General features: G+C 46.9%; 1 protein-coding gene across 1 annotated transcript in view; it reads left to right on the forward strand.

The window, feature by feature from the left end:
- Positions 1 to 24,427, forward strand: part of SNX29 (sorting nexin 29) — a 587,794-nt gene that overhangs the window by 407,388 nt on the left and 155,979 nt on the right. The window contains exon 17 of the mRNA XM_006894494.1: positions 1,316 to 1,397. Coding sequence (XP_006894556.1) covers positions 1,316 to 1,397 — 82 coding nt within the window. The remainder of the gene's footprint in view (positions 1 to 1,315; positions 1,398 to 24,427) is intronic.

Below are 24,427 nucleotides of genomic sequence, written 5' to 3' on the forward strand. Positions count from 1 at the left end.
GGGGTGTGTGTGTGTGTGTGTGTGTGTGTGTGTGTGTGTGTGAGAAATTAAATTCAGTGAGATCTCACAGGCATGCTTTGCAGAGGGAGCTCTGTGGGCCTGGCCCATAGACCCAACAGTGATACCTACCTAGGGTTTGAATTCTCTGGAGCAAGAGGAGCATTTTCCTTCTTTGTGTTCTGTAGTTTCAGAAACCCAGTGGTGGGTCAGCTCTGAGTCAATCTTGAACCCCACAGCAGTGAGAAGAAGATGGATTTTCTTTGGATTTGAGTGTGAACTTTGCTTGATTGGATCACTGTATACAGTGGGCTCCAGCATCCTGGTTTCCCAACGTGCCACTTTGTGTCTCTGTCACTCCCCATCCCTTCTGCCAACAGCCGCCACCTTCAGAGCCGGGATGTGATGTTCCTGAACTCTTTTATGGATCAGGTCTTATTAGGGCTGAGGGTCTAAAGGGGAGGTGCTTGCCTCAGGAGTGCCAGAAGCTCTGATGGTGCTTTCACACATGACTCTGGCAGCCTCTCCAGACATTTCTGGGTAATAGCCCCTTTCTAGATGAAAAAAAAGTACAAATTTAGTTAAATCCTCACCCAGAGGTCACTTGCCTGCCAAGAACCAAAATGCAGCTTTTTGTTTTGTTTTGTTTTTTCCCCTTTTGGAGCCAAAACAGGTTCTGGGTGTTCTGAGCTAAGGGTCCTTTTGAATGGGTTAAGAGACTTAAAGACAAAGATTTCAATATGTCCTTTGGCTTACTGTTAAGTGTAATATGTGTTGTTGTTGTTGTTGTTGTTTTTCTTGCATGCTATTGTGTCAGAACCAACTAATAACGACCCCAGCGGGTTTCCAGAGGCAGTAAATTGTGTGGCATGAGATTGCCCATCTTTGTCCTATCGAGCAGCTGGTGGATTCAAATTGTGTGCTTTTGGGTTGGCAACACAAAATTTAACACACGCTCCTTCCCACTAAATTGCTTGTGAATAATTTCTCTTAAAATGAGAAGATGTCTTTCTTTCTTTTTTCATTTTTTAAAAAAAATTATTTAGTTGTATTTAAGATTCTGTACAACTAGACACCAGTTCTTCAGTTTCTACACGTTTTGTCAACACTGACTGCTTTATAGGAATAGGGCAACCACCTCCTGCTCCTCCTCTGAGCTGCCCGCCCCAACAAATGTCAACTCCCTGCCCCCCAATATTTCCATCTCACTTTTCTAGTCATTATTGTCAATTTGATCATGTATCGCTTTAGCTTAACAAACAAAGGAAAACTGTTGGTGAGTGCGAATGACTAATTTTGATCTTGTTCTCTTGGCCAGCTCGAACCGGGCGCTCATCAACGTCTGGATCCCGTCGGTGTTTCTCAGGGGCAAGGCAGCCAACGCGTTCCACGTCTACCAGGTAAGCTCTGTCCTCAGTCAGCTCCCTGGCTGCCTGGTGGAACTGACCGAAGGTGCTTCGCCACTTGATGATGTACAGGGGAGGCCAAGATCCTCCAAACACGAGCACTTGAGCTCCCCAGCCACCCCAAGAGGCCTGTGGCCAGCAGTGGGCAGGCAGAAGACAGCCAGGAGGAGTGTCCTCCAAAGGAAACCTCCTGTGCAGCCAGAATAGAGTGAACGTTGTTTGCCTGAGGAGAAGCAGCAGAGGTTAAGGGTCATAGCTTGAATGCTGCCTAGTCTGGCCTCAGTGTGACTGCCCCCAGAAGTGAAGCACCAGGGTCTGGCAGCTACCTGACTGCTCCCTTCCTCATGTGACCATCTTCTTTTCCATCTTCCTTATCATCCTGTTTACTATTTCCAGCTACTTCTTCAGCAGAGTTGTATCTCATCTCCCACCGATCTGCACTAGTCCCTGAGCCCATCCCTAAATCCCAGGGCGAGGGTGCAAAGGGTGAGGCAGTGGACTTCTGTGGTTGACCTTGAGTTTGAATCTACCACTGATTCTGGGAATCATACATCTGAGAATGAGAAGAAACAACTCCCCGAATGAAAACAGGCTACTCTTTTAAAAACCAGGCCAGTGAATGCTTGACAAGCACACACTGAGGCGTCTCCTCTCCTACCAGAGGGGAGAGGTGATGTCTTTGTTATTGTCGATGATGAGATGAAGTTGAACTACTAACAGGCGTACCACACATGACAGGCTCTAAAAACCAAATTTATTCTCCCACAGTTTAGCATGCAGAAGTCCGAATTCAGGACACCAACTCTAAGGATTAAAGGCTTTCTCTCGCTCTCTCAACCTTAAAGGAAGACCTTCACCTCTTCCCTTAACGATCTTTGTGTGTCTTCTCATCTCTTCCCCATCTCTGTTCTCTTACTTGTTTGTTTAGTCTTTTTGATCTCTCAAAAGAGAATAAAGCAAAACATGCCCCAATAGTGGGCTTGCTGGGTCAAATGGTATTTCTGATTCCAACTTCTTTCCACAGTCCCACCCTTAGTGTTTGGGAGTTCCAGTTCCTCCACACCCTCATCATCATAGCATTGTTTTCTGTCTTACTGAACTTTGCTATCGTTGTCAAGGAGAGGTAGCCCATTGTTTTGATTTTCATTTCTCTAGTAGATAATATGAGCCATAGTCAAGTCGAGGGCATCTAACAGCAACGACAGCAGCTAATAGAGAATTCTGACTGGTAGCCCAGGCTGTAGGAAGTTGTACTGTTAAACCAAAGGGTGCACCTCTCTGGTAGTTCCAAACCACCAGTACTTCCCCAGGAGAAAAATGTGAAAAACATGATTTACAGCCTCAAAAATCCAGTGGAAGGTCATCTGTGAGTCTATTCCATCTTTTAATGGCCGAGTTCTGGATCGTTTTGAGTAACTGATGATCTTGAACATTTTTCTTCATGTCTTGATTGACCATCTGAATGTCTTATTTGTTAAAGTGTCTTTTAACACGTTCTACACTGATCCAATAAAATAATAAAGAAAACCTATTTCACAATGGGGTTATAAGTACTCTGGGGGGGTGAGTAATTACAGCACATATTCTGGAGGGACATAATTCACTTCATAATAGAAAACCATGACTGGTTGGAGTCGGGTATCTAGGACTGTGTGAGACTTTTGTCTCCTTTGGAGGTGATTTCTCTCTATGAGTGGGGTCTAGTTCCTGTCATATCTCTAATCTGGTGCCTCTTTGAGCCCTGCTGACTTTCTCTCTTTGTGTTTCTTTCTTCTTATTATGGATCCTGATGTCCAGCCCTTAGCAGCCACCAATGGAAGGGACTATTTTTTTTTTTTTTGTTTCTTTAAATTTAAATAAAATTTTTGCTTCATACTGGTATACTTATAAAGTTCCTACACATTGTTTTTCACACTGGATCTTTCCCATTTCCTTTACCCACCCCTCCCTCCACCTATCAAATTGTGTGACTCTATGATTAACCATGCCCCGATCCTCACCCCTCTTCTCTCCCCCTTACATCCTCATACATGTTCTACCTTAATGGTCTTATACCATATTTGTCCTTATGGAACTGAGTTAGTTCATTCAGCATAATCCTCTCGAGTCCCTCCCAAGTTAGGTAGTAATTTACAAAATCATTGCTTGAAGGGGCTATTTTGTTGTCCACACGGACTTCTAGCTGCTTTCTGGTCCTACTACCTTCTTGCATCACAATAATTTTCAGTAGATTTTGTTCCAAATTCCTATAAGCTCTCTGAACAGTCTTGAGTTTTGTGGCCATCTTTCTTAGTGGGAAATTGACTCACAGAAGAAGTCCTCTCTGCTATTAAGATAGTTTCTCTATGATTGAGCAGGAAACGAGGGGAGTGAACTTGGAAATGAAGCCCTCATTTAAATCCAGTGACTTGAAGGGGGGGAAAAATCTGTAAATTGTTTTGCAGAGTTGATGTTGGGGTTGGAAATATACGACATGCAGTTGGTATTGTGTTCATTTCTTGCCTTCCAAAATTATCACAGAATTTGGCCTTCGGTGGCAGGCCCTGGTGACGCTCATGTGTTTAATGGCAATGGATATCGGCGTGTGCACATACATCCCTAATTCTTCCAGACAGAGGAGCAGCAGCTCCTGTACCGGAAAGTCACTTTGGCTTATCTGTCCAGCTGGGCAACATAACATTTCGATAAATGATAGGAGCATCTGAGTGTGCCTGATGCTTTCAGCTCTCCTTTAAAAAGAGAACTAGAGATGGCGTTTTGAATATTCTCCTTTTTTATCTTCTCTTTTAACCCTGAACTGGAGGGGCCTGGGTAGGAGTCTCTTTGCGTGTCCTTCACGTTGTACTCTGCGGTCATCAGAAAGCCAGGAGGTGGTGCCTGGAGGAGGAAAAATGTGGAGCTAGCCACATTATTTTCAAGCAAATTTAAAATGTGATGTCGCTGGAGAGGCTTCCTTGACCTTTCCTTTTTGACTTCTCTTCCCCTTCACCCCACAATTCAGGCAACTTGGCAGTTTTTAAATTCTGAAAGTCAGCTGTGCAACGAGGTGGACACAGCAAATAGAGATTGTTTCTTCAGTGGTCAGAGTGGAATTAAAGCCACTCTCTGCCATCCTTCCCTGTCCTCAGAGTGGTCCTGGGCACGATCTAGCCAGTGCACTTGCACTGAGTACCAGGACCACACCTCAGTGAGCCACAGGCCTAGGGACTTCTGGTTCCCATGCAAAGTAAAAGAGACCTGATTGTGGGCTCTCTGGTGCCTTTCTTCATGCTGGGGTGTGTAAAAGAGAACCTCTTGTATGCAGTTGTCTTTCTCTTTTCAGCTAATGGCGTGTCTTATTGACACCTCCAGAGCAAAATCTTAGCAAGTATTTGTATTTTAGAAAACCTTGCTGTAAAGAATATGTTGGAATGTGACTAATTTGAAATGCTGGTACCAGTGGACATTATCAATTAAACTGATAGATAAAGTAAAAAATAAAATATCACAGTCAGAAATCAGAGAAATTGACACTAGATGAATTTTAAAAGAAAAGGGGAGACAGGGATGGAAGAAGGGATGGATGGATGGATAGAGAGGGAGAGCAATACCACGACATCCTAGTTTGTTTACTCTCATTAATTTGTAAGTTTGAGATGAGCTTTCTTGCAGCCAAGGTGAAAATGGAAATGTGGTTAACGAGATAGCCAGTAAGAAGAATATATGTGAATTCCTCAGCTCTCATTGTCATGGAGCAAGAACTGATTCACAGCTGACTTTCCATTGGGTTTCTGAGGCTGTAAATCACACAGGAGGACATTGCCCATCTTTCCCCTGCAGGACTGGTGGTGGAACCCAACCACCAGAGAGACACAGCCTTGGGGTTAAGAGTCCAACTACCTGTGGGCAGGGATTTAAATTCAGCATTGATGACAGTATACCCAGTTACATCCAGATGAGGAGTCGTATTCAGGTTGACACAGTCTAGACAATACAGTTCTGGAGCAACAAGACCATTGGGTCAGAAAGGGCAGCACCCTCGGTACAGCTACACCATCCAATATGACTGGCCGTATGTGGCTGGTTATCTTTCAGTTAATTAACATGGAACACGATTTTAAACTTCTGGTTTCTCAGTCACCTCAGGCAGATTTTGCAGCCACACACATGTGGTTTGTGGCTCCCATATTGGACAGCGCAGTTATAAAATATTTCAATTATTGCAGAAGCTTTTATTGGGTAGCACTTAACTAGAACACAGTCTTGCTAGCTGTAAGAAGCTGTGCTGCCAACTCGAAGGTACGTGGTTCAAACCTACCAGCTGCTCTGCATGAGAAAAATGGACAGTCTCCTCCTGTGTGATTTTACTGTCTCTGAAAACTGCTGGAAAGTCAGTTATGGGTTGGTTCCAACTCATTGGTACATAATAACAACAACAACAGCAGCAGCATAATGGTAATGCTTTAGGGAACTCTGATGGCATAGTGCATAGGGAGCTATGCTGCTAACCCCAAGATGATGTGTCTCTGGAGGTTCAAGTCCACCAGCAGCTCCATGGAAGAAAGATAGGGACCCCCTGCGAAACCTGCTGGAGGATCAGCTGGGCGTTGGTTCCATCAAAACAACAATGAATTGAATGGATAATGCTTTCAAATATCAGGGATCAGGCATTAAATATCACGGCCTGCAGGGAGGGGGGTTTCTCTCAATCACTGTCTGGTTCCTTCTGAAGTCGTGGAGATGAGTGTCTTGGGGTGTGGCTGTTGCCACCCTAACTGCCTGTTACTTGGGGTGGTGAAGACTGTGTTAATGTGCTCACCTGCTAACTCCAAAGCTGAAGCTCTCAGTTCACTCAGTGGGGCCCCGGAAGGAAGGCATGGCCGTTGACAGCTGGCAAAGCAGCCATGGGACCCTAGGAAAAATCATTCTAGCCTGGTACCCAGGGGCTCGCTGAGAACTGGAATTCACTCAAAGGCAGTAGGTTTGATCTCTCTTTTTAGTTAAGGCAGCGGATAGCTAGGGCTGCCTTTGGCAGGCAGCCGACTGGAGTTTCATGACATTGTTTTGTTTTCATTGTATTTATTTTTACATCCGCCTTCTAGTTACGGCACAGGGTCCTAGTTTTCTGCTTCCCATGGTGATGCACAGTTTCCTTCTAAAAGAGGTGTTGTGTCCTCCTAAAATCATCGTTAAGTTTTAAAAGGAAAATAAGAAAGTGGGTCAGCTTAAATGAAAATAAGAAAGAAATGAGGGTGCAGACAGCAAAAGCTCTAGGGTGGCACTGTGTGAATTTTTATTCTGCATGTAAAGAAATCATGCATAAACTGGAGGAAAGGAGCCCCACCCACTGCTCCTGTGTGTCATAGAAAAGTGCGTTCTGTCCTTGCAACCACACTGTGAGGAAAGAAACGCTTGTCATCCCCATTTTCTAGATGGAGAAACCAAGGCATCATGAAGCATCAGTATCATAAGACATACTTTCAACCCAGGGAGCTCTAATGGCCTAGTGAGTAAAGAGTTGAGCTTCCAAACCATTGGCAGGAGGTGTGTTTCCACCAGCAGCTTCAAGGGAGAAAGATGGACAATCTCTTCCTGTGAGATTTGTTGTTATGTGCTGTCAAGTTGCTTGCGACTCATAGCTACCCTATGTACAACAGCTCTGAACACTGCTGTGTCTTGAGCCAAGTTCATTGTCACTGACACTCCTACTCCCATTACCCCAGTCACTGAGTCAATCCATCTCATCGAGGGTCTTCCTCTCCTGTGCTGTCCCTCCACTCTTCCAAGCATGATGTCCCTCTCCAAGGACTGGTCCCTCCTGGCAACATACCCAAAGTTTGTCAGAGGGATCTTCAAAATCCTTGCCTCAAAAGAATAGCCTGGTTACACCCTCTCCAAGATGGACCTGTTTGTTCTCTTAGTGGTCCATGTTAGGTTCAGTACTCTCCTCCAGCACCACAACTCAAAGGCATTGATTCTTCTTCTAAAATCCTTAGTCATTGTCCAGTTTCTGATGCATCACAAGTTAATTGCGAAGACCATGGCGTGGTTCAGGTGCACCTGTGGGATTTGCAACCTCTGAAAACCTGCTGGGGCACTGAGGGGTCAGCTATGGCTCGAAGGTCTTGGCTTGAAGGCAGTGAATGAGTGATTTTCAGCCCATGTCGCATCTCCTGTAGTGTCTGTTGTAGTGGAATTCAAGCTCTCATCATCTAGAAGCAGCTCCCCACATTCTGAAGGGAACAGTCAGCCTAGAAGGCTTTACCTGGTGGATGTTCACCTTGGCTGGCAGGTCAGCAGCACACATGGAGTTTCACCCCAAAATGCGGGAACCCCATGTGTGACACTGTCCATCCCAGCATGGAGCCTGTGCATCAGACTGAGGCAGCTCTGTTCCGGGAGGCTGGTCTGCAGGGAAGGATTTTGGGGACTCCCTCAGATCAGCTCATGTGCGTGATATTGTTCCTTCATCCAGAGCTGACCCTCCAACAGGTTTTCACATGGGAGGAGATTGCCCATCTTTCTCCCTCGGTGTAGCTGATGGGTTCAAACCCTGTGTCTTTGGGTTGGTAGCACAACTCCTAACCTATTAGGCCACTGGAGCTTCCTATGTGCTGACTAGAGATATGATCATTAAGGAAACAGCAACAAAGACAAGACATTCCAAAACTCCATCCACTAAGATTCTTACGTAGATCTATGTCTCTTTCTCTCTTCCTCCCTCTTACTCCCCCACCGTCCTTCCCGTCCTCCCACCCTCTTCCCTCCTGTCTCTCCCTCTCTCCTTAACACGCAAGCGTGCTTGAGTTTGAGCTTTCTCTCACTTCTATGTGACATAGTTACATTTGCCACTGTTCACATGGTTCTTAAGCTTTTGCAATTGTATTCTCCAGACCGCCTGACTTCTGAACAACTTTGCAACCCACTGTCTTACGATCATATCAGCTGTTTGTGAAGATGTGCTAGACCTTAAAACAACCTCTCCCCCCTTTCTTAAACAGTTATTACACCCACTAGTTTGGTATGAAGTAATAATTCACTTCTGTTCTCTTTCTTGGGTCCTTCCTTTTAAAAAAAGGCTGTTAGTTTAAGTCCTTGGCCGTTGGATTAATTTCAGCCTTCAAATTTAGTCACCAGAAACATTGGCTAGCGTATGATGTTCCATGTGCATAGGAAAACTAATTAGGCCTCCTTTGTATAAAAAAAAACAAAACCAAACCAAAACCCCCTTGCTTTGTTTCAGACAAGCTTCCCCCCACCCCACGCCACTGCCACCGTCCTGCCTTCCTTCTAGAATAACTCCCTCTTCCTGAACCCCAGGGTGTTGTCTTGACTTGCATGAATAGTAGTACCAGGAAGAAATGTTCAATATTTGCGATTCCCCCACAAAAGGAAATCACGCATCCCAGATGGTGAGCTTGAAAGGGTTGGCGTATTTATATATGCGATTCCGGGGAAAGCCATTATCTCTGCCGTTAATAATAGATCACAGAGCGTGGTTAGGCAGGAGGCTTCAGGTGGTCTGCCAGGGCGGGGGTGTGCTGCTTTTGGTCTCCAGCCTTCATCTTTCTTCACATTTCTTTTTCATCCTCTTCGCTGAGAAGTGTTACCCCTTGGGCCTTCGCTCTGCCTCTACCTTTGCTCCATCCTTGTGCTTGTCTACCTGTAGATCTGGAGAGAGGGAGGCGTGCAAGATGAAGTCATGGCACCAGCCTCACAGCTGCAGAGAGCGTGCGTTTTTCAGGCGCTTCTGTCCCAGCAGGTCCAGGTTTGGAGGGCTTAAGGGGCAGGTGGAGAGGAGATCCCGTGGCCTGCCCCACTCTGGCTTAGAGAAAGTGCAGCCAGGGTCCTCTTCAAAGGCACCGATGTGAAACTTGGTCTCACATACCTTGGATATGTTGTCAGGAAAAGTTTCTTCTGGGGAGGTAACGGGTGAGAGAGAGAAAGGATGATCCTCACCAAAATGGATTGATACTTGTGCCTGTGGCAATGGACTTGAGCGTGTTAGAGATCATGGGGGCTGGCACAGCATACAGCAAGGTCTGGGCCTTTTGTTCACAGGGTCGCTATGAGCCGTAGTCAACTTGAGTGCCACTAACACCAACAAGAGGCAGTTCTGAGCCTGAAAGTGATGCTTCTTTTGCTACGTTGTTGTTGTTGTCGATTGCCTTTGAGTCGAGCATGACTCATAGCGACCCTATGAACAAAAGGCCTGAAGCCCCTCTACAACCATAAACATTTATCAAATTCATAGAGTTTCCAGAGGCATGTTGTTTAGGAAGTGGATGCCACTCCTGCTTCTAAACCTTTCATAGAATCTTTAGATGTTGAGTCACCTGTGATGTAGCTCTGAACACTTCCCTGTCCTGAGCCAGTCTCACTAATTCTGACACAGCAACCCCCATCACCCCAGTTACTGTATCAATCCATCTCATCCGGGGTCTTTCTCTCCTGCACTGTCCCTCCACCCTTCCAAGCGTGATGTCCTTCTCCTTTTGACCCTACCCATCACACTTGTACAGTAAAACCCACAATAACTGGAACCTCTTCAAAGCTGAAACCTGTCGGAGGGAAGCAAATTGAAGTATCTTCCACTAAAATTTGAGAGAGAGGAAAGTGGTTAAAATTGTCAAAGAGAGAGAACTTGCAGTGTCTGTCAGAAGAGGGCGGTCTCCCCGCACCCCGAGTTCTGCCCCGCACAGGCTCACTGTGAATCACCGTCAGGAGGGCCAGTTGTAGCCTGACTTGTGCCATTTCTGAGCTGCACGTACAATTTGAGCTCATGTGCTGCCTGACACACAAAACCGCAGGGACATTCATCTTTGTTCTCCATACCGCCCTCCCCAAGAACAGTCATTCCATCCTGTTCAGATTACAGCTCACTGGTGTTCAGCTTTTTCCTGGAATGTTCAGTGCTTCTTAGAAAAGTCTGATACGGGTGACTTCTCTGAAAAGAAAAGCAAAGCCCCAGTAAGCCTGGCTTCCTCCCCTAATTGTGGACCTCACTGCTTTTCTCTTTCTGAGAAGGAGGAACAGTTCTCTTCTTTGACCATGTAATTTCATTTTCCATCTGAAAGTTGGTTATTAAGGACCTGAGTTTGACTCCCACCCATTATACATCTTGGGCACACCTCTGCTCACCTGTCTGTGGAGATTTGTATGTTGCTCTGATGCTGAACATATTTCAATGGAGCTTCTAGACCTAAACAGACCAGGAAGAAAGATCTGGCAGTCACCTTCCAAACATGGGCAAAATCTTATAGATCACAATGGTTGATCATGGGGACAAGCACACAACCAGTCCCTTGTGAAATGGGTTGCTGCTAGTTGGTTACCTTGCTCATGGGCAGCTAAAAACAACAACTGCTACACGCCTGACATACTCAAGCCTCTGGAGAGTCAGCGAAGAACTAAACTTGGCATTGAGCTTCCCCTTGTAGTCAAATCAGGGTGTGGATATTGTGGAGTTAGTGTAGCTTTGTAATTCAGGTAAGGGCAACACAGAGGGAGATGAGGCAATGTCCAGATGGAGGGACTTCATGCTGTTTATGTGACAAGTGTGGTTGTGAGGATAATGTATAAGGTCCTCAGCACCGTGTTGCACACATGGCTGCAACCTGTAGCCGTTAATGATCGGACCAAATCCTTGTCTTGTGTGCTAAGCAGTTAAATCAGAAATAAGCCCACTTCCTTCTTCATTTAACTGCCTCTGAATGCATTCACATAAGCTTTACTCTGGATGACACGTCACATGCCGTGCGGACTGTGAGAAGAAGATACTGCTGTCTCCAAGGAGCTCTAGCAGTGTAATGGTTTGTGCCCCGCTGCTAACTAAAAGGTGGAAGGTTTGAACCCACTCAGCAGCTCCAAGGGAGAAAAGACTCAGTGATGCACTTCTGTAAAGTACTAGAGCCCTGGAAATCCTGGGGCGCATTTGCTGCCTTGAGCCAAGGAGGACTCGGTGGTACTCAGCACAAACACCTCCTTTCAGGTCTATTATAAAACAAAACAGAGCAAAACAGAACCTTTGACCTCAGAGTATTTGTGGTCTAGTGGAGAGGCAGGGTCTTTATTTTGGCAACTGAAATACAAGACCAGTATCCATGAGGTTCTGCTCTTCTCATTGGGGCAGGTTTCCTAGTTGATGTCCAGTAACTTTAGAATTTAGTATCTTAAGAAGCTTTCCAAGTGCAATACCTCAGAGGCCTGAGAGAAATAACATCTAGGCCTAAATAGAGTCTATTCCTGCCTGCTGGTACTGGGTTTATTCTTCTCTTGAATTTAAGCACAGGCGTTACTTTCTGAGACACAGAACTGGGCCAGTGGCATCTCCAGAGTGCCTGAGCAGACCCGCATGTCATCATCAATCTGTCCTACACAGGGAGATGTCCCCCGTGTCCCACATGTGACACTGCCTCTGGGTTTGGAGCCACAGAAACAGCTGTTTTACCAATGTGGGTGCCTTAAGAATGCATGTCCTCAGTTCCTTTGCTTTTTAAATCAAACTTGAGGTCAGCCTCAAGGGGACACCCCCACGTTCAAACATGCTGAGTCCTTCTATTCCCAGTTCATTGCCATGGAGTCACTGCCCATAACAATCACAGAAGCCTTTTGCTTAATCTCTATAATCTTCATGGAAGCACTTTCCTAACAATAGGCAGTGGTTCTCATAATGGACTTTTCATGATGTCTCCATTTCAGATTTGACACTGAGATGGACTCTGTCTAGTTAAATTATTGAGTGTTATGGGTTCTATTAAGGAGCTCTGGTGGTGCAGGGGTTAAGCACTTTGCCACTAACCAGAAGGTCAGCAGTTTGAACCCACCATTCCCTCAGGAAGAAAGATATGATCGTCTGCTTCTGTAAAGGTTACAGCCTCAGATGGCGAGGCTGTCTCTTAGATACCCTGGGAGGCTTCTCTTGCCTATGAAATGCCTCCCAGGCCTCCTGCTATTGTTGTGGTTGTGTGTCTTGGAACCAATCCTTATTGATCACCCAGCAGGTTTTCAGAGGCGGTAAATGACACTGGAGAAGATTGCCTCTCTTACATGGAGCACCTGGTGGATTCAAACTGAGTACCTTTGAACTCCTTACTCACTGAGCCACCAGGGCTCACTTTCTGGGTTCTTGTTGTTGTGTACTGGAGAGTTGGAACCAACCCATACCTAACTATTCAATGGGTTTGCAGAGGCAGATAATCACATAGGAGGAGACTGTCCATCCTTCTCCCATGGGGCAGCTGGTGGCCTTGAACTGCGTACCTTGGAGATGGCCGTATAGCTTCTTGCCACTAGGCCACAAGAGCTTCCTGGGTTCTTAGCAGTTTCTAATTACAAGATGGTATTGGAAGTGGAAGGAAATTTTCGCATGTACTTCTGTTCTTGGTGAGAAGGAAAATCTTGATCTGAGGTTCCCCCTCACCCATCAGCCTTCTCCATGGCCCCTTATTGACCAAGTGCAGTCACACGGCCCTACTCTAGCTACAAGGGATGAGGGGAAATGAGCATCTGTCCTTGTCTATCTCTGGTGGGCTCCCCCAGCCAATGAAAGGGTGGCAGGGCTGGTCACCCACTCACCAGCTCGCAGTCTCTCCTGCATAGACATTAGACTTTTCATATCATTTCATCTTTCTGTAACTTTGTGAGATAGATGCTGTTGTCATCCTCCCATATTTTATAGACGAAGCACCGGTGACTCCATGGGTTAAATCATTACTTTGGTCTTGCCTGCAATACCTTGCCTTGGCCCTTTCTTTGTCCCCTCCATGCAGCTCACCGCCCACCACATCGTCCACACTCTAGAAGTATCCATTTCGATGAAATGAACCCATTTCTATAACCTCCTGCCTCTGAGGAGCTCTGCCCACTGTTTCATTGACCCATCAATCACTGTCAAAGTCACCACGGGCAGCTGAGATTGGTGGCAAGGTAATATTCTCACACAGTGAAGAGAGTTGCAGAAACCGGCGTGGGGAATTGATGGATCCTTGGCAATTTGAAAACCTCATGAGGGAGAGACTTTGCAGCCTAAATGTATGAAGTGATAGACTATATGAGAGGCAGAGAAATCTTAGTTCTCACCTGTGTGAGAGAGGGAGAGAGTGTGTGTTTATATGTGCACATAAGGAGTTCTGGGATGCAGTGCTTAAGTGCATAGCTGGTAACCAAAGGTAGGCAGTGCCACTAAGATTACAGGCTAGGGAGCCCAAAGGGACTATTTTGCTATGTCCTAGAGGGTCATTTGCATCAGAATCGACTTGACAACAACAGACATGGTTTTGTTCATATATATTTGTGTGTGAGAGAGAATATGAGTATATGCGCTGTATGTGCATGTTTTGAGAGCTGCTTCTGGAGGTTCTACCAGGGGAACACAGTCACTTATTTATGTTTGACTGAGGGACAGTTCTCCTTCTATCAGGGATGGTCGTCCTCTTCAACCGAGCACGCAGCGTCAGGAGGGGTGCACATGGAGCTGTGATGGAGGAAGGGGACACCTGCCTTGCCAACCAGATCAGCCGAATCAACCCTGGCAATCAGTGGGGTGACAGATGTCACAGCCAGATTGCCCTCACATCCTGTGTGCATGCGAAAGACCCTTCAGAACTATAATTTGATATTTGGAAAGCTAAAAAGGTCATGGAGTCCAGAGAAGTTGAGAGGAACATCCACGTTTAACTCCCTGTTTACGTATCTCTCAGGAACCAGAAACAAGTCATTTGTCAAAATGGTCCTGCTAGTGGCCCATAGAGGAGAAGGATGTGTTGTCTTCTGTGCTTCCATCTTTCCACACTGTCATATACTCTCCTTACCTACTCTGTAGTTCCTAACGTGCTCTGTGTCTAGAAATGATGGTTTTCATCAGAAGTCCTACCGAGACATCTGTCAGGTCAGCGGCTCCAAAGGGGAGAGCTTGCTGTTAATGAGTTGACACATTATAGAGATCAGAACTTCTGATATATTTTGCCCTGTGGCCACTGTTGTCCCCAGTTTCTTTGGAAAGAAAGGAGAGGGGTTGGTACGGCAGATCTGTGAACAGAGCGCAGGTTTTAATGGAGAAGTTAAATTTTAAATACTGATAGAGTGTGGAAACGATTTCAAAAGGGGATGGACAGAAACAGTAAGGGGCAGAGGCAGACCAGGACTGCTGACTTGGTGACCATGTTGACAAATTGCATGCCAAGAACCTTAGAGTTAGGCTTTCTCCCATGGGCAGGGTATATGTGGGTGTTTGTCATGTGGGGGTGTGTGTGGGAGGACCATGGGGTGAATAGCAGGCATGGCTGATATAAATTGATTATGACTAGAGTGCAGTCATTCCTAAAAGGAGACTTGAAAGGGTTGAGGAGGGAGAGGCCATGCACGTCCTGCAGATTGATCCCTGGGGTAAGCTGCCAAGTGGATGCAAGCATGTGAACAGTGGTGGAGATGGCGTAGAATGGGGCAGTGTTTCAGGTTGTTATAAAGAAATTCCCAGTGAGTTACAGTGAATTGCCAATCCTTAATGCCCAATTCAAAGGACATTCCCGACTGCTCTTCTGCACTCTTTCACCCTCCTCTACCTGCTTTCACCCATGTCTACCCTCTTTCCGCCCACTTGCCCTCTTTCTCTATCCAGCTTCTCCCACTTTCCTTCCCTCCCTATCCAAATTACTGAGGAGCTATGGTATCAGTGTGAAGACTAAGGTGTACCTGATTCAGGCCACGGTCTTTTCAATCCCTGAATGTCTGAGAGCTGGTCAATGAGTAAGGATGACAGAAGAATTACTAATATTTTTGAACTCTGTGGTTTGAAAAGAATACTGAATCTCCCAGGGATTGCCAAAAGAATGAACAGGTAATGTCTTGGGAAGAGTGCAGCCAGAGTGCTCCTTGAAGGCAAGAATGGCAAAGTCTCATCTCACATGCTTTGGGCATGTTGTTAGGAGAAGCTGTTCCTTGGGAAGGGACATCATGTGGAGAGTCAGCAAAAGAGAGCAAGACCCTCAGCAAGATGAACTGACACAGTGGCTGCAGCCATGAGCTCAAGTGTGTTGGACAAGGTTCAGCTCTGTTGTTCATAGGGTTGTTAGAAGTCATACACAGCTCAGTGGGACCTATCAACAATGACAACTACTCACCTCTATCTGCCTCTTCCCTCTTTCCACCCACCTCTGTCTACCTCCACCCTCTTCTACTTACTTCCCTTGTGCCCTGGGAAGGAAACCCTGGAGGCTGCACCTGGGAGACTTTCTCTGCTTCAGTAATTGGATGACTTCTTCCTATCCCTCACCTCTTTATTTGGCTGCACACATTCTCCTTAGAGCTCTGGGGATGGAGAAGAGACTAGATGAGCATGCAGGGTACTTTCTTCTCCTTGAAGCATCAACCGCATCCAACTGTGACAGCCCCCAACCTTCATGCCTGCAGGAGTCGGTTCAAATTAGCAGGATCCTGCAATGGGGGAACGTGTTCCCTGGCAGGATTACCCAGAACTCCTGATGATACTTGCCTGCAACTTTTTCATGACTAATTATGTTATCATAGATTTAAAATAACTGTTCATTGACTAGTGGTATATTTATTCTTAAGGAGTTTAGAACCTTCACTATTGTTTTTCATCAATTGCTGTGAAGCCATCTGCCACGTCACTTAAATTCATCTGATCAGGGTAAAAACACATCTCTCAAGTCTTAATCTAAATCAGAAGTGGGACATTCATATTGACAAGGAAGGAGGCTTCTTTACCAGAAAGTTGTTTTCTGAGTTGAATTGGGTAGAAAAGGGACCCAGGGCACCTGGCTTCCCTGGCCACGGCCTTGCTTACAAGCGAGTGGTGCGTGCTGGACCTGAGCAGTCCAGGATGCTGCAAGATGGGGCCCTGTGCATGCAGTTGTCCTCTTAGCAGGAGCCTCAGTCCTATCTAATTCTTTTCCTTGAGACACAGTGGGAGGTTAATGGATCCTTTGCTTCTCCTGACGAAGACACAAACCTTGATCCACACCTACATTCTCTTAACTGCAGCCAAAAAAAAAACAACAACAAAACTCAAGCCAAATTGGTTTAACACCTTGCCGCAAATGACAGCTATAGCCATCCGGCACATGTTTCTAAGCATGGTTGTCAATTTAAGAGTGTGTAGCAACGTGTTAAGAAACAAAGGGAAGTTGTTGGTTTGCCCAGTGGAGGAAGTGAGGGGCACTTGAATTTTTATTTGAGGAGCTCAGGGTCCCCAGGTCACCATCTCTCCACTTTAGAGAGTTGCTCTGCTCTCCATTGGCTCCCTTCCCATCCAGGCTGTGTCAGTGAGAGGGCTACAACAGCACTGAGAGAAAAAGCCTGCATTGCTCCCAAAACTGTCAGCAGACCTGGGACAGATTATCACTGATCTGAGATGGTCTGGGTCATACCCAGCTCTGTAATTTCTGTGTCCAGGTCAGACAGGTGCTTTCATTTCAGGTCATGTACCTACTCCTGATGCTGCAGGTGAAGGGAGCAGAGCGGTTCCCCAAAGGAAGAGGAGAAATAGTGCCAGACTCGCCAAATAACACATGTCCCCCATCCCCTCTGGTCTAAGGCTTCTCTGCTGTCCCAAAAAAGCTGAACTAGTTTTCAGTCATACCAACAATATAAAACAATACTTTGTCCCTATGCCCTCACTGGCCATGGGGTATTATTATCCATCTTTTAAATTAATACCAATCTGATGGGGCACCACATTGTATTACCACTTGTGAGATTGAGCTTATTTCTGTTTAATTTGCCTTTGGTATTTTCACTCTGTGTTTGTGTCCTTTCCTTCTTTTTCTCTAGTAATGCTCATCTTCCTTATCACTTGGATGATAGTAATCCTTTGTTCTGTTGATAGTAGTTCTTTGGATAGTAATCGTTTGTTCTTTGGACTTCAGCCTCTAGCTCAGCTTTACCTGGGTTTATGAGGTTTAGTGAGTGTTTGCACTTTTGATTCTTGACCTCTAGATCTTCGGCAGCAAGGCTGGTTTGCTGAAGCATCATGCATTGTTTCACTTCATTGTCACAGAAACTCCCAAGAGTCTGGAAGCGTTCTTTCTGGGGTTTTTTTTGTGACAGAGAAAGAGCTGTTTAAGAATGTCTAACAACTTGTCTGATGTCACACAGCTCAGAGTTGTCAGAGCTAGATTCATCCCAAGTCTTCTTACCCCAAGTCCAAGTTCAAGGGTTTGTTTGGTGGGGTTTTTTCCCCCTCCCCCTACACTTGGCCACTGCTTCCAGAGGACAAAATAGAGACCCGTGAGAAGAAGAGCATCAGAGAGATACAGGTTTTGGTTCATCCGTCCATTTGCCCAGGTCGCTGGGTGGTATATTTTATGCTCAATTTGTGGCAAGGAGTTGTGCTGCTAACTCAGAAGCAACCCAGCTCCACCAGCTGCTCCACAGGAGAAAGATGGGTGGTGTCCTCCTGTGCAATTTACAGCCTCCAAAAACCCACTGGAGGGTCAGCTACAAAACCACTTACTGAAAGCTCCATGCTTTGAGCCCACATAGCACTACTAACAGAAGTAAAGCCTGGCAATTTACTTTCATAAAGATGATCCTTAAGAAAAAACGATGCAGCAGTTTTTCTCTACACCTCATGGAGACACTGGCAATTAGAATTTATTTTTTATAGTAGTGGGTTGGTTGGTTTGTATCTTATCCCATCTCTCCAATCCTATGACCATGAATTGGGTGCTGGAGACAGAGTTGTGATAGAATCACTGTCCCAGTCATTAATGGACCTGTTCCTCATTTGTCCACATGATTTAAGTTCCAAACTCCAGGTCATTAAGTGAGAATTATGTTCTACACATATGGAGGATGAACACATCATCACAACAACGGAGGATGACTACATCATTACGGAGCTGCCAAATGACATCATTTCAAAATCGTCAAAGCACTGAGAATCGTGGCCCAAAGCCCAATGGACGCCTGATGTTAACTCTCACATCCAGCATTCCTCTTGCCCTGCTCCTCAGTGTCTGTTACGGCATATGCTGCCTTTTGAAGCCCATCTGAGTCTGAGTGTGTAGGAGCTTTGCACGTCCACAGGCCTTGCTGATCCTCCATCTGATGGTGGACACAAGTCTCTGCTTCTCTCTGACCCTGCTCATTTCATTGTAACATGGAATACAAAGGGTCCATCTATTCTGCAGCTGGGATGCTAACAGCAGCTCATACATCGCCTCAGTCCTCCCTTACATTTCTGGAAGAAGCCTGGGGCTCTCCACAGCCAGCAGAGTGAAGAGTGCAGAGTAAAGATTTGCCAAAAGGCAGTGCCCCTGAACACGAGTTCCCAGGTTCAGTTCCTTACCCCATGCCATAAAAAATTCAAACTCCTTGTCATGAAGTCGGAACTAACTCTTAGCTGACCCTCCAGCAGAGTTTCAGAGGCTAGAAATCTCACAGAAGGAGATTGCCCACCTTTCTCTTGAGGAGCAATTAGTGGACACGAACCACCTGCCTTTGGGTTGGCAGTGCAACTCCTTACCCACGAGGTCACCAGAGCTCCCTGTTCCATGGCTGAGTAACAGGCAGAGGCGGAAGCTCATACAGTCAGCACGGTCACAGCTACCACAGGACCTGGGCCTCACCTTGACGTCTGCACCCAGGCCAGTGATGTGCAGCAGGCAGCCGTGGCCTGCATCTCTGGGAGGGGCTGTTCACACATAGACCTGAAGACACACATGTCCAGGAACGTTCCAGAGATCTTCTCCAGCAGCAAACTGGGAGCCAGTTGAGTTGGCACTTGGACATGATCACCTGTGCATATTCCTTTGCTGGGAGGGTTACATTGAGACCAAAAGACTGCCACTTAAGTGTGGCACTGCCTATCGGGAGTTGGACAAGGCAGCCTTCTCATCTGACAACAGGTGTGCTGCTCACCTGGTGCTTGGCCTGCGGGAAAGGGGAGGTGGCGCGGAGACACAGTGGGGAAGCAGATAGCCCGCTGTTTACACGACAGCTGTCATGATTTACGCCGATCTCATGAATGTTTTCTTTCCTATGGCCTGCATCTTGGGAATAAAAACTATTTTATTTCTGTGTTTAAAAAACCCAAAAACCACCTAGTAACCTTTTTTGGTGGCGTGTAAATGCCTCTCCTGTCTTTGGTTGCACTCTCTTAAGATCTTTGGGACTTGAAAGGTTCAGACATTGAGTGGACTTTTACTTGGCCTTACTATGCGCAATTTACAATGGTGGAAACTTCCTGGAGAGTCAGCGATGAGTTACTTTTAACTTGTTAGAAATGAGAGTGAGAATGAGGCTAAGTGTGCAGGAGCCTGAGTGGCACAAGCAGATTAAGATCAGCTGCTTAACCTAAAGATTGGTGGCCGGACCCTCCCCTGAGTGGCTCCACGGAAGAAAGATCTGGTATTCTGTGTCTCTAAATATGACGACCAAGACTACCTTATTCTGCCGTTCTCCCGTGTAACGCATGCCATGCCAGGGAGTTGGAAGCAGCTGACTAACAGCAGTGACAGGTGTTCTCTGCACTGATGCATTTAGGAGGGCTGTTTGCCTCATGGTTTGTTTGGGTCTGTTGGTGTTTTCTGAGCGCTTGTCCTTGTAATGAGTCCCACAGAGTGGACTGGTGGCTGTAAGCTCTGGACCCTTTCCCTCACCCCTTCCAGATCCAGAAAGCAGCCAGCCTTTAAAGGTTATCTCCTTGGGCTGCCAGCAGCCGCATCCTGAGAGAATGTGAATTCCAGCTCTCCTCTCCGCCAGACATGCCAACAGAGTGAGACTCTGTCAGACGGCTCGGCTGTCTAAGGCGGGAAGAAGCAGCTGGAATTGGGAGCAGTGTGGGGGCTGCTTTCCTGGGGGCCCAGAGAGGAGTGTGTGCAGAAAGGGTGGGTGCTGGTTGGGGGTCTCCTAGATTATGATCCTTGGAACGCAGGAAGGCAGCAGTGTGAACCAGGATCTCAACCCTGTAGGTCTGCCTGGTCCAGACAGCGGCAGGGGAGCAGGTAGGGGGCGCTGCAGAGATGTGGAGGGTAAAGCGATCAGAACACCTTCGTCACCGGAAGAAGCTGAGAGAAAAACAAGTGCACTGTGATAGACTGGTGGGGTGACAGAGCCCTGTTAGACGTCAGGAGAGTCTCCCCTCCCCTTCCTCTCGGGATTAGTCTGTCTATGAGAGAAGAACGTGAGAAGCCGATACATAAAGCCACAGTCAATGGTTTTTGTTGTTGTTAGGTTCTGTTAAATCCACTCCAACTCATAGTGACCCCATTTACACAGAACCAAGCGCTGCCCTGTCTTGTCCCCTCCCCGCAGTCATCGCTGTGAGTCCGTTGTTGCAGCTTGTCTCGCTCTTTTCTGCTAACCCTCTACCACCATAAGTAGTGGTACTTATTGAGCTTTTATATACACAGCAAGAAAGGCGCTCAGGTGGCATAGTGGTGAAAAAATTGCACTACCAATCCAGAGGCATGTGGTTTGAATCCACCAGCTGTTCCACAGGAGAAAGATGGACGGTCTCCTCCCGTGCAATTAACTGCCTCTGAAAACCGCTGGAGGGTCAGCTCTGGGTCGGTTCCAGGTCATAGCTCAATGGTACGTAACAACATTTATAGCAAGAGGAGCTATGATGGTGCAGTGGTTAAGCACTTGTCTGAAAACCAAAAGATTGGCAGTTTGAATCCACCAGTGACTTCATGGGAGAAAGATGTGCTGGTCTGCTGTGGTGAAGACTACAGCCTATGAAATACTGTGGGACACTCATGTTACAGCCTATGGGGTTCCAGTGGCAGTGGGTCTGGTTGGTTGGTATACATAGGAACACACCCATCCCGTGTAGGGAAAGAATTCCACCTCTGTTTCCAGATGAGGAGACTGAGGCTAGAGAGCTGAAGTAACCTGTCCGAGGCAACAGGTAGGAAGTGGCAGAGCTGTGCTGCAACCCCAGGTCTGGACAGACCTGCAGCCTTATGCAGGGAAGATGCTGCCCCTTTAGTGACGAAGTTTTCCTAAGAAAGGAGGCCGTGAAATCAGGTAACTGGTGACAGATAATGATGATGACAGATGCAGACAGACAGCAGTGGCAGCAGCTATAGTGTTTCCTGAGTGCTTCCCTGGAGCCAGGCATTGACCAACTATTTTCAGCTCCTCCAGCGCCTCACGGGAAGGTCCCGGTTAGAGCCGCAGGTGTAAGAAAGACCAGTGTCTCCCTTGAAAGTCAGAGCAAGAAAAAACCCAGGACTCTTCACTGCTTGGGGAAAATTGTCCACGTGTGCACAGCTGGTGGGCAAGTAACCCTGGCTTGTCGCAGCTGGTGTGCGAGTGTTCGTTCCCAGCAGAGCCTGGGCAGCAGAAAGCTCGTTTAGCCCCATGATGTCCTTTGTTGTTGTTACCATGTTCCCTGAGTCAGAACCAATCCATCGCTGGCCCTCCAGTGGGTTTTCAGAGGCAGTTAATCACACGGGAGGAGATTGCCTCTCCTCCTGTGGAGCCGCCGGTGGATTCAAACCACGTGCCTTTGGGATTGCAGCACAGCTTCTTGGCACTAGAGCTCCATGAAGACCTAATTTCTCCTCTCCTCCAACTAGATCTTGCCCTGGGCTCATTAGAAGGACAGAGCAGCCACCTCTCACTCTGAAGAGCAGGGCTCAGGATCTGCAGCTCTGCTCACTAAGCATTCAGGTGTTGCTGCCCTTCTCCTATGGGTTCAAACTGCAGGCCTTTTAGTTATCAGAGAAACATGGAACCCATTATGGTGGCTACCAGCGCCCTGCAGCTGGCAAATGCTCAGTGGACAGCCGTTTCCTCCAGGACCCCTCTTGCTGTGATGCTGCAGACAGAGGGAGGGTGGAGCTCAGCACTGCACAAGCCTCACTCCCTCACTCTTCTCCTCAACCCTCTCCCTGGACAAGGGGCCTTGTGGACAGCGCTGTTAATATGGGTGAGTTTTGTGACCTCGTGAATGCCCAATCTCTCTAATGATGTTGTCTTCCTCATCTTCATCTCATCCAGCCTTCACCCTGTGCTCACTCTAGGCCACACTCTCTATGGGGGACTCTCCCCTCCAACGTCTCATTTATTCCTCCCATCTAGCCTGGGAGGCCAGTATGAGCGCTCCCTCTTTTTCATGAAGGCTGAAATTGTACTGATCATCACTTTCCACTCTGGAATTTAAAGTCCACCATCTGATAACCCCAGGCAGCCCCTCTCATCATAGATGCAGGATTCCTGTTAGGTATGAAGAGAGGAGAGTTCGCCTTACAGCATCTCACCCCGAGGCTTGCCGGCTAGAGGACAGCTGGGAGGAGATCCTGTTGGTTCTGAAACACACACCCGTTTCCTTCCCCGCTCTGGAATCTGGACAGGTTGTGCACTGGTGTTGTCGCAGACCCCATGGGATGGTCAAGACGCTCACCATCAGCTCTGTTCTCTCTACTTGTGAGGGCTCTTTCCTCTCTCCCTCTCCCCCCGCCCCACCTTGAGTTAGCACAAATTTTACAAAGAAAATAGTGCCGTTGTGAAGGGAAATGTTCTGATAGCATGAAGATGATACTGTTCGCACCCTTCCTAGGGCATCGGGAATCTTGGTAAGCAGCCCATTTTTAGAGAAAGCCAGAGACTTCTGGTACCTGCAAATTACTCCTAATAATGTAAAAAATCTTTTTATTGACAATAAGAGGCTGAAATCAGTTGAGTGCCTCAAGGCCTAATTAAATGTGACATATACAGAGTGCGGCTGGCAAGCAGGTATTGGGAAATGGTGTAGCCTGATAGTAGAAACACACCTTTGGTTGGGAGTGGAGTCCTTTCTGTCTGCTTGCCTTCTTGTCTCTCTGGTCCCATGCTCTCCCCTCCCCTCCCAGCCCTTCCCCTCTGTTTCCCTCCTCCCCTCCCCTCCCCTCCACTATCTTCCCCTCATCTCTTTCCCCCCTCTCTTCTCTTTCCCTCTCTTCTTTCCTTCTCCTCCCCTCTTCTTCCCTCCCCCATTCTATCCATTCCTCCTTTCACACCTACCTTCTGGCCTAAAGCAAATCAAGACCTGTCCATTGCTGATGAGGATTCCAACTCACAGTGACCCTGGAGGACAGAGAGAACTTCCCCTGATCTCCTTTATGGAAGCAAACTCCTTTCTTCCACAGAGCTCCTGGTGGATTCAAATCACTGACCTTTCTGTTAGCAACCAAACACTTAACCATTGCACCTCCAGGGAGCCCATATATAGCTATTTGTCAGGCTCCTGCTGTTTCAGGAACTGCATGAAAGAGTGGGTTACAGGAGTGGGAAAGAAAAGATGAGGTTTCTTAACACGGTGGAGTTACAGTCTGGTGAGGAGAAAGCAAATATTAAACATTCACATACATAAGTGCAAAATAACAGCCATGACAGGCCCACCCACAGGAGAGTGGATAAACAAGTCGTGGAATATTCACAGATGGAACAATGGCCAGCAGTGAGAGTGAAGATTGTAATTGCATGGAACAATCTGAATGAGTCTCTCAGGCATAATGCTGAATGAAAGAAGTTAGATTGAAAAACAAAGCCAAACCCCCAAAAAAGCCAGCTATTAGTTGATTGCATTTATTTCAATACAAAAGCAGGCAAAATTAGTCTCTGTTTGAAGTCCTGGCACTGAGAGCTGAGCAGTGGGGTCACTCAGATTAGTGGGGCTCAGAGTGAGGGAGGAGGGACCAGGAAAGCTAGATTATCAAGCACAGCCCGAGGAACTAAGTTAGAAACCCAAGTCAAATTGTGAAGAGATTAAAACACATTAATAGGTCTCTGTTCTGCAGTATACAAGACATGGTGATGTGACCTCCTCCCCTCACCTATCTTGGTTTCTAAGTTCCTTTTGTGTGTAAACATCGCCCTTGATATACCCTTCCTTTTATATCTGGGAAGAAGAAACACCCACCTTTGTCTCAGCCACAGAACTTGGTGTAATTTGTGCAAGGCCCGTGTGTCTGTCCTATGACAGGACCAGCGGGAGCCCAGGGCCTCTGCCACCACTTAGATCCTGCCGAGACCAGGAAGGCATTGAGCACTTGTCAGAGATTTGATTTGATTTTTTTAATTTATGGTCATTT

This window comes from Elephantulus edwardii, unplaced genomic scaffold, assembly GCF_000299155.1.
Source record: "Elephantulus edwardii isolate Elephantulus edwardi_28Jun2011 unplaced genomic scaffold, EleEdw1.0 scaffold00145, whole genome shotgun sequence".
NCBI classification, from domain to species: Eukaryota; Metazoa; Chordata; class Mammalia; order Macroscelidea; family Macroscelididae; genus Elephantulus; species Elephantulus edwardii.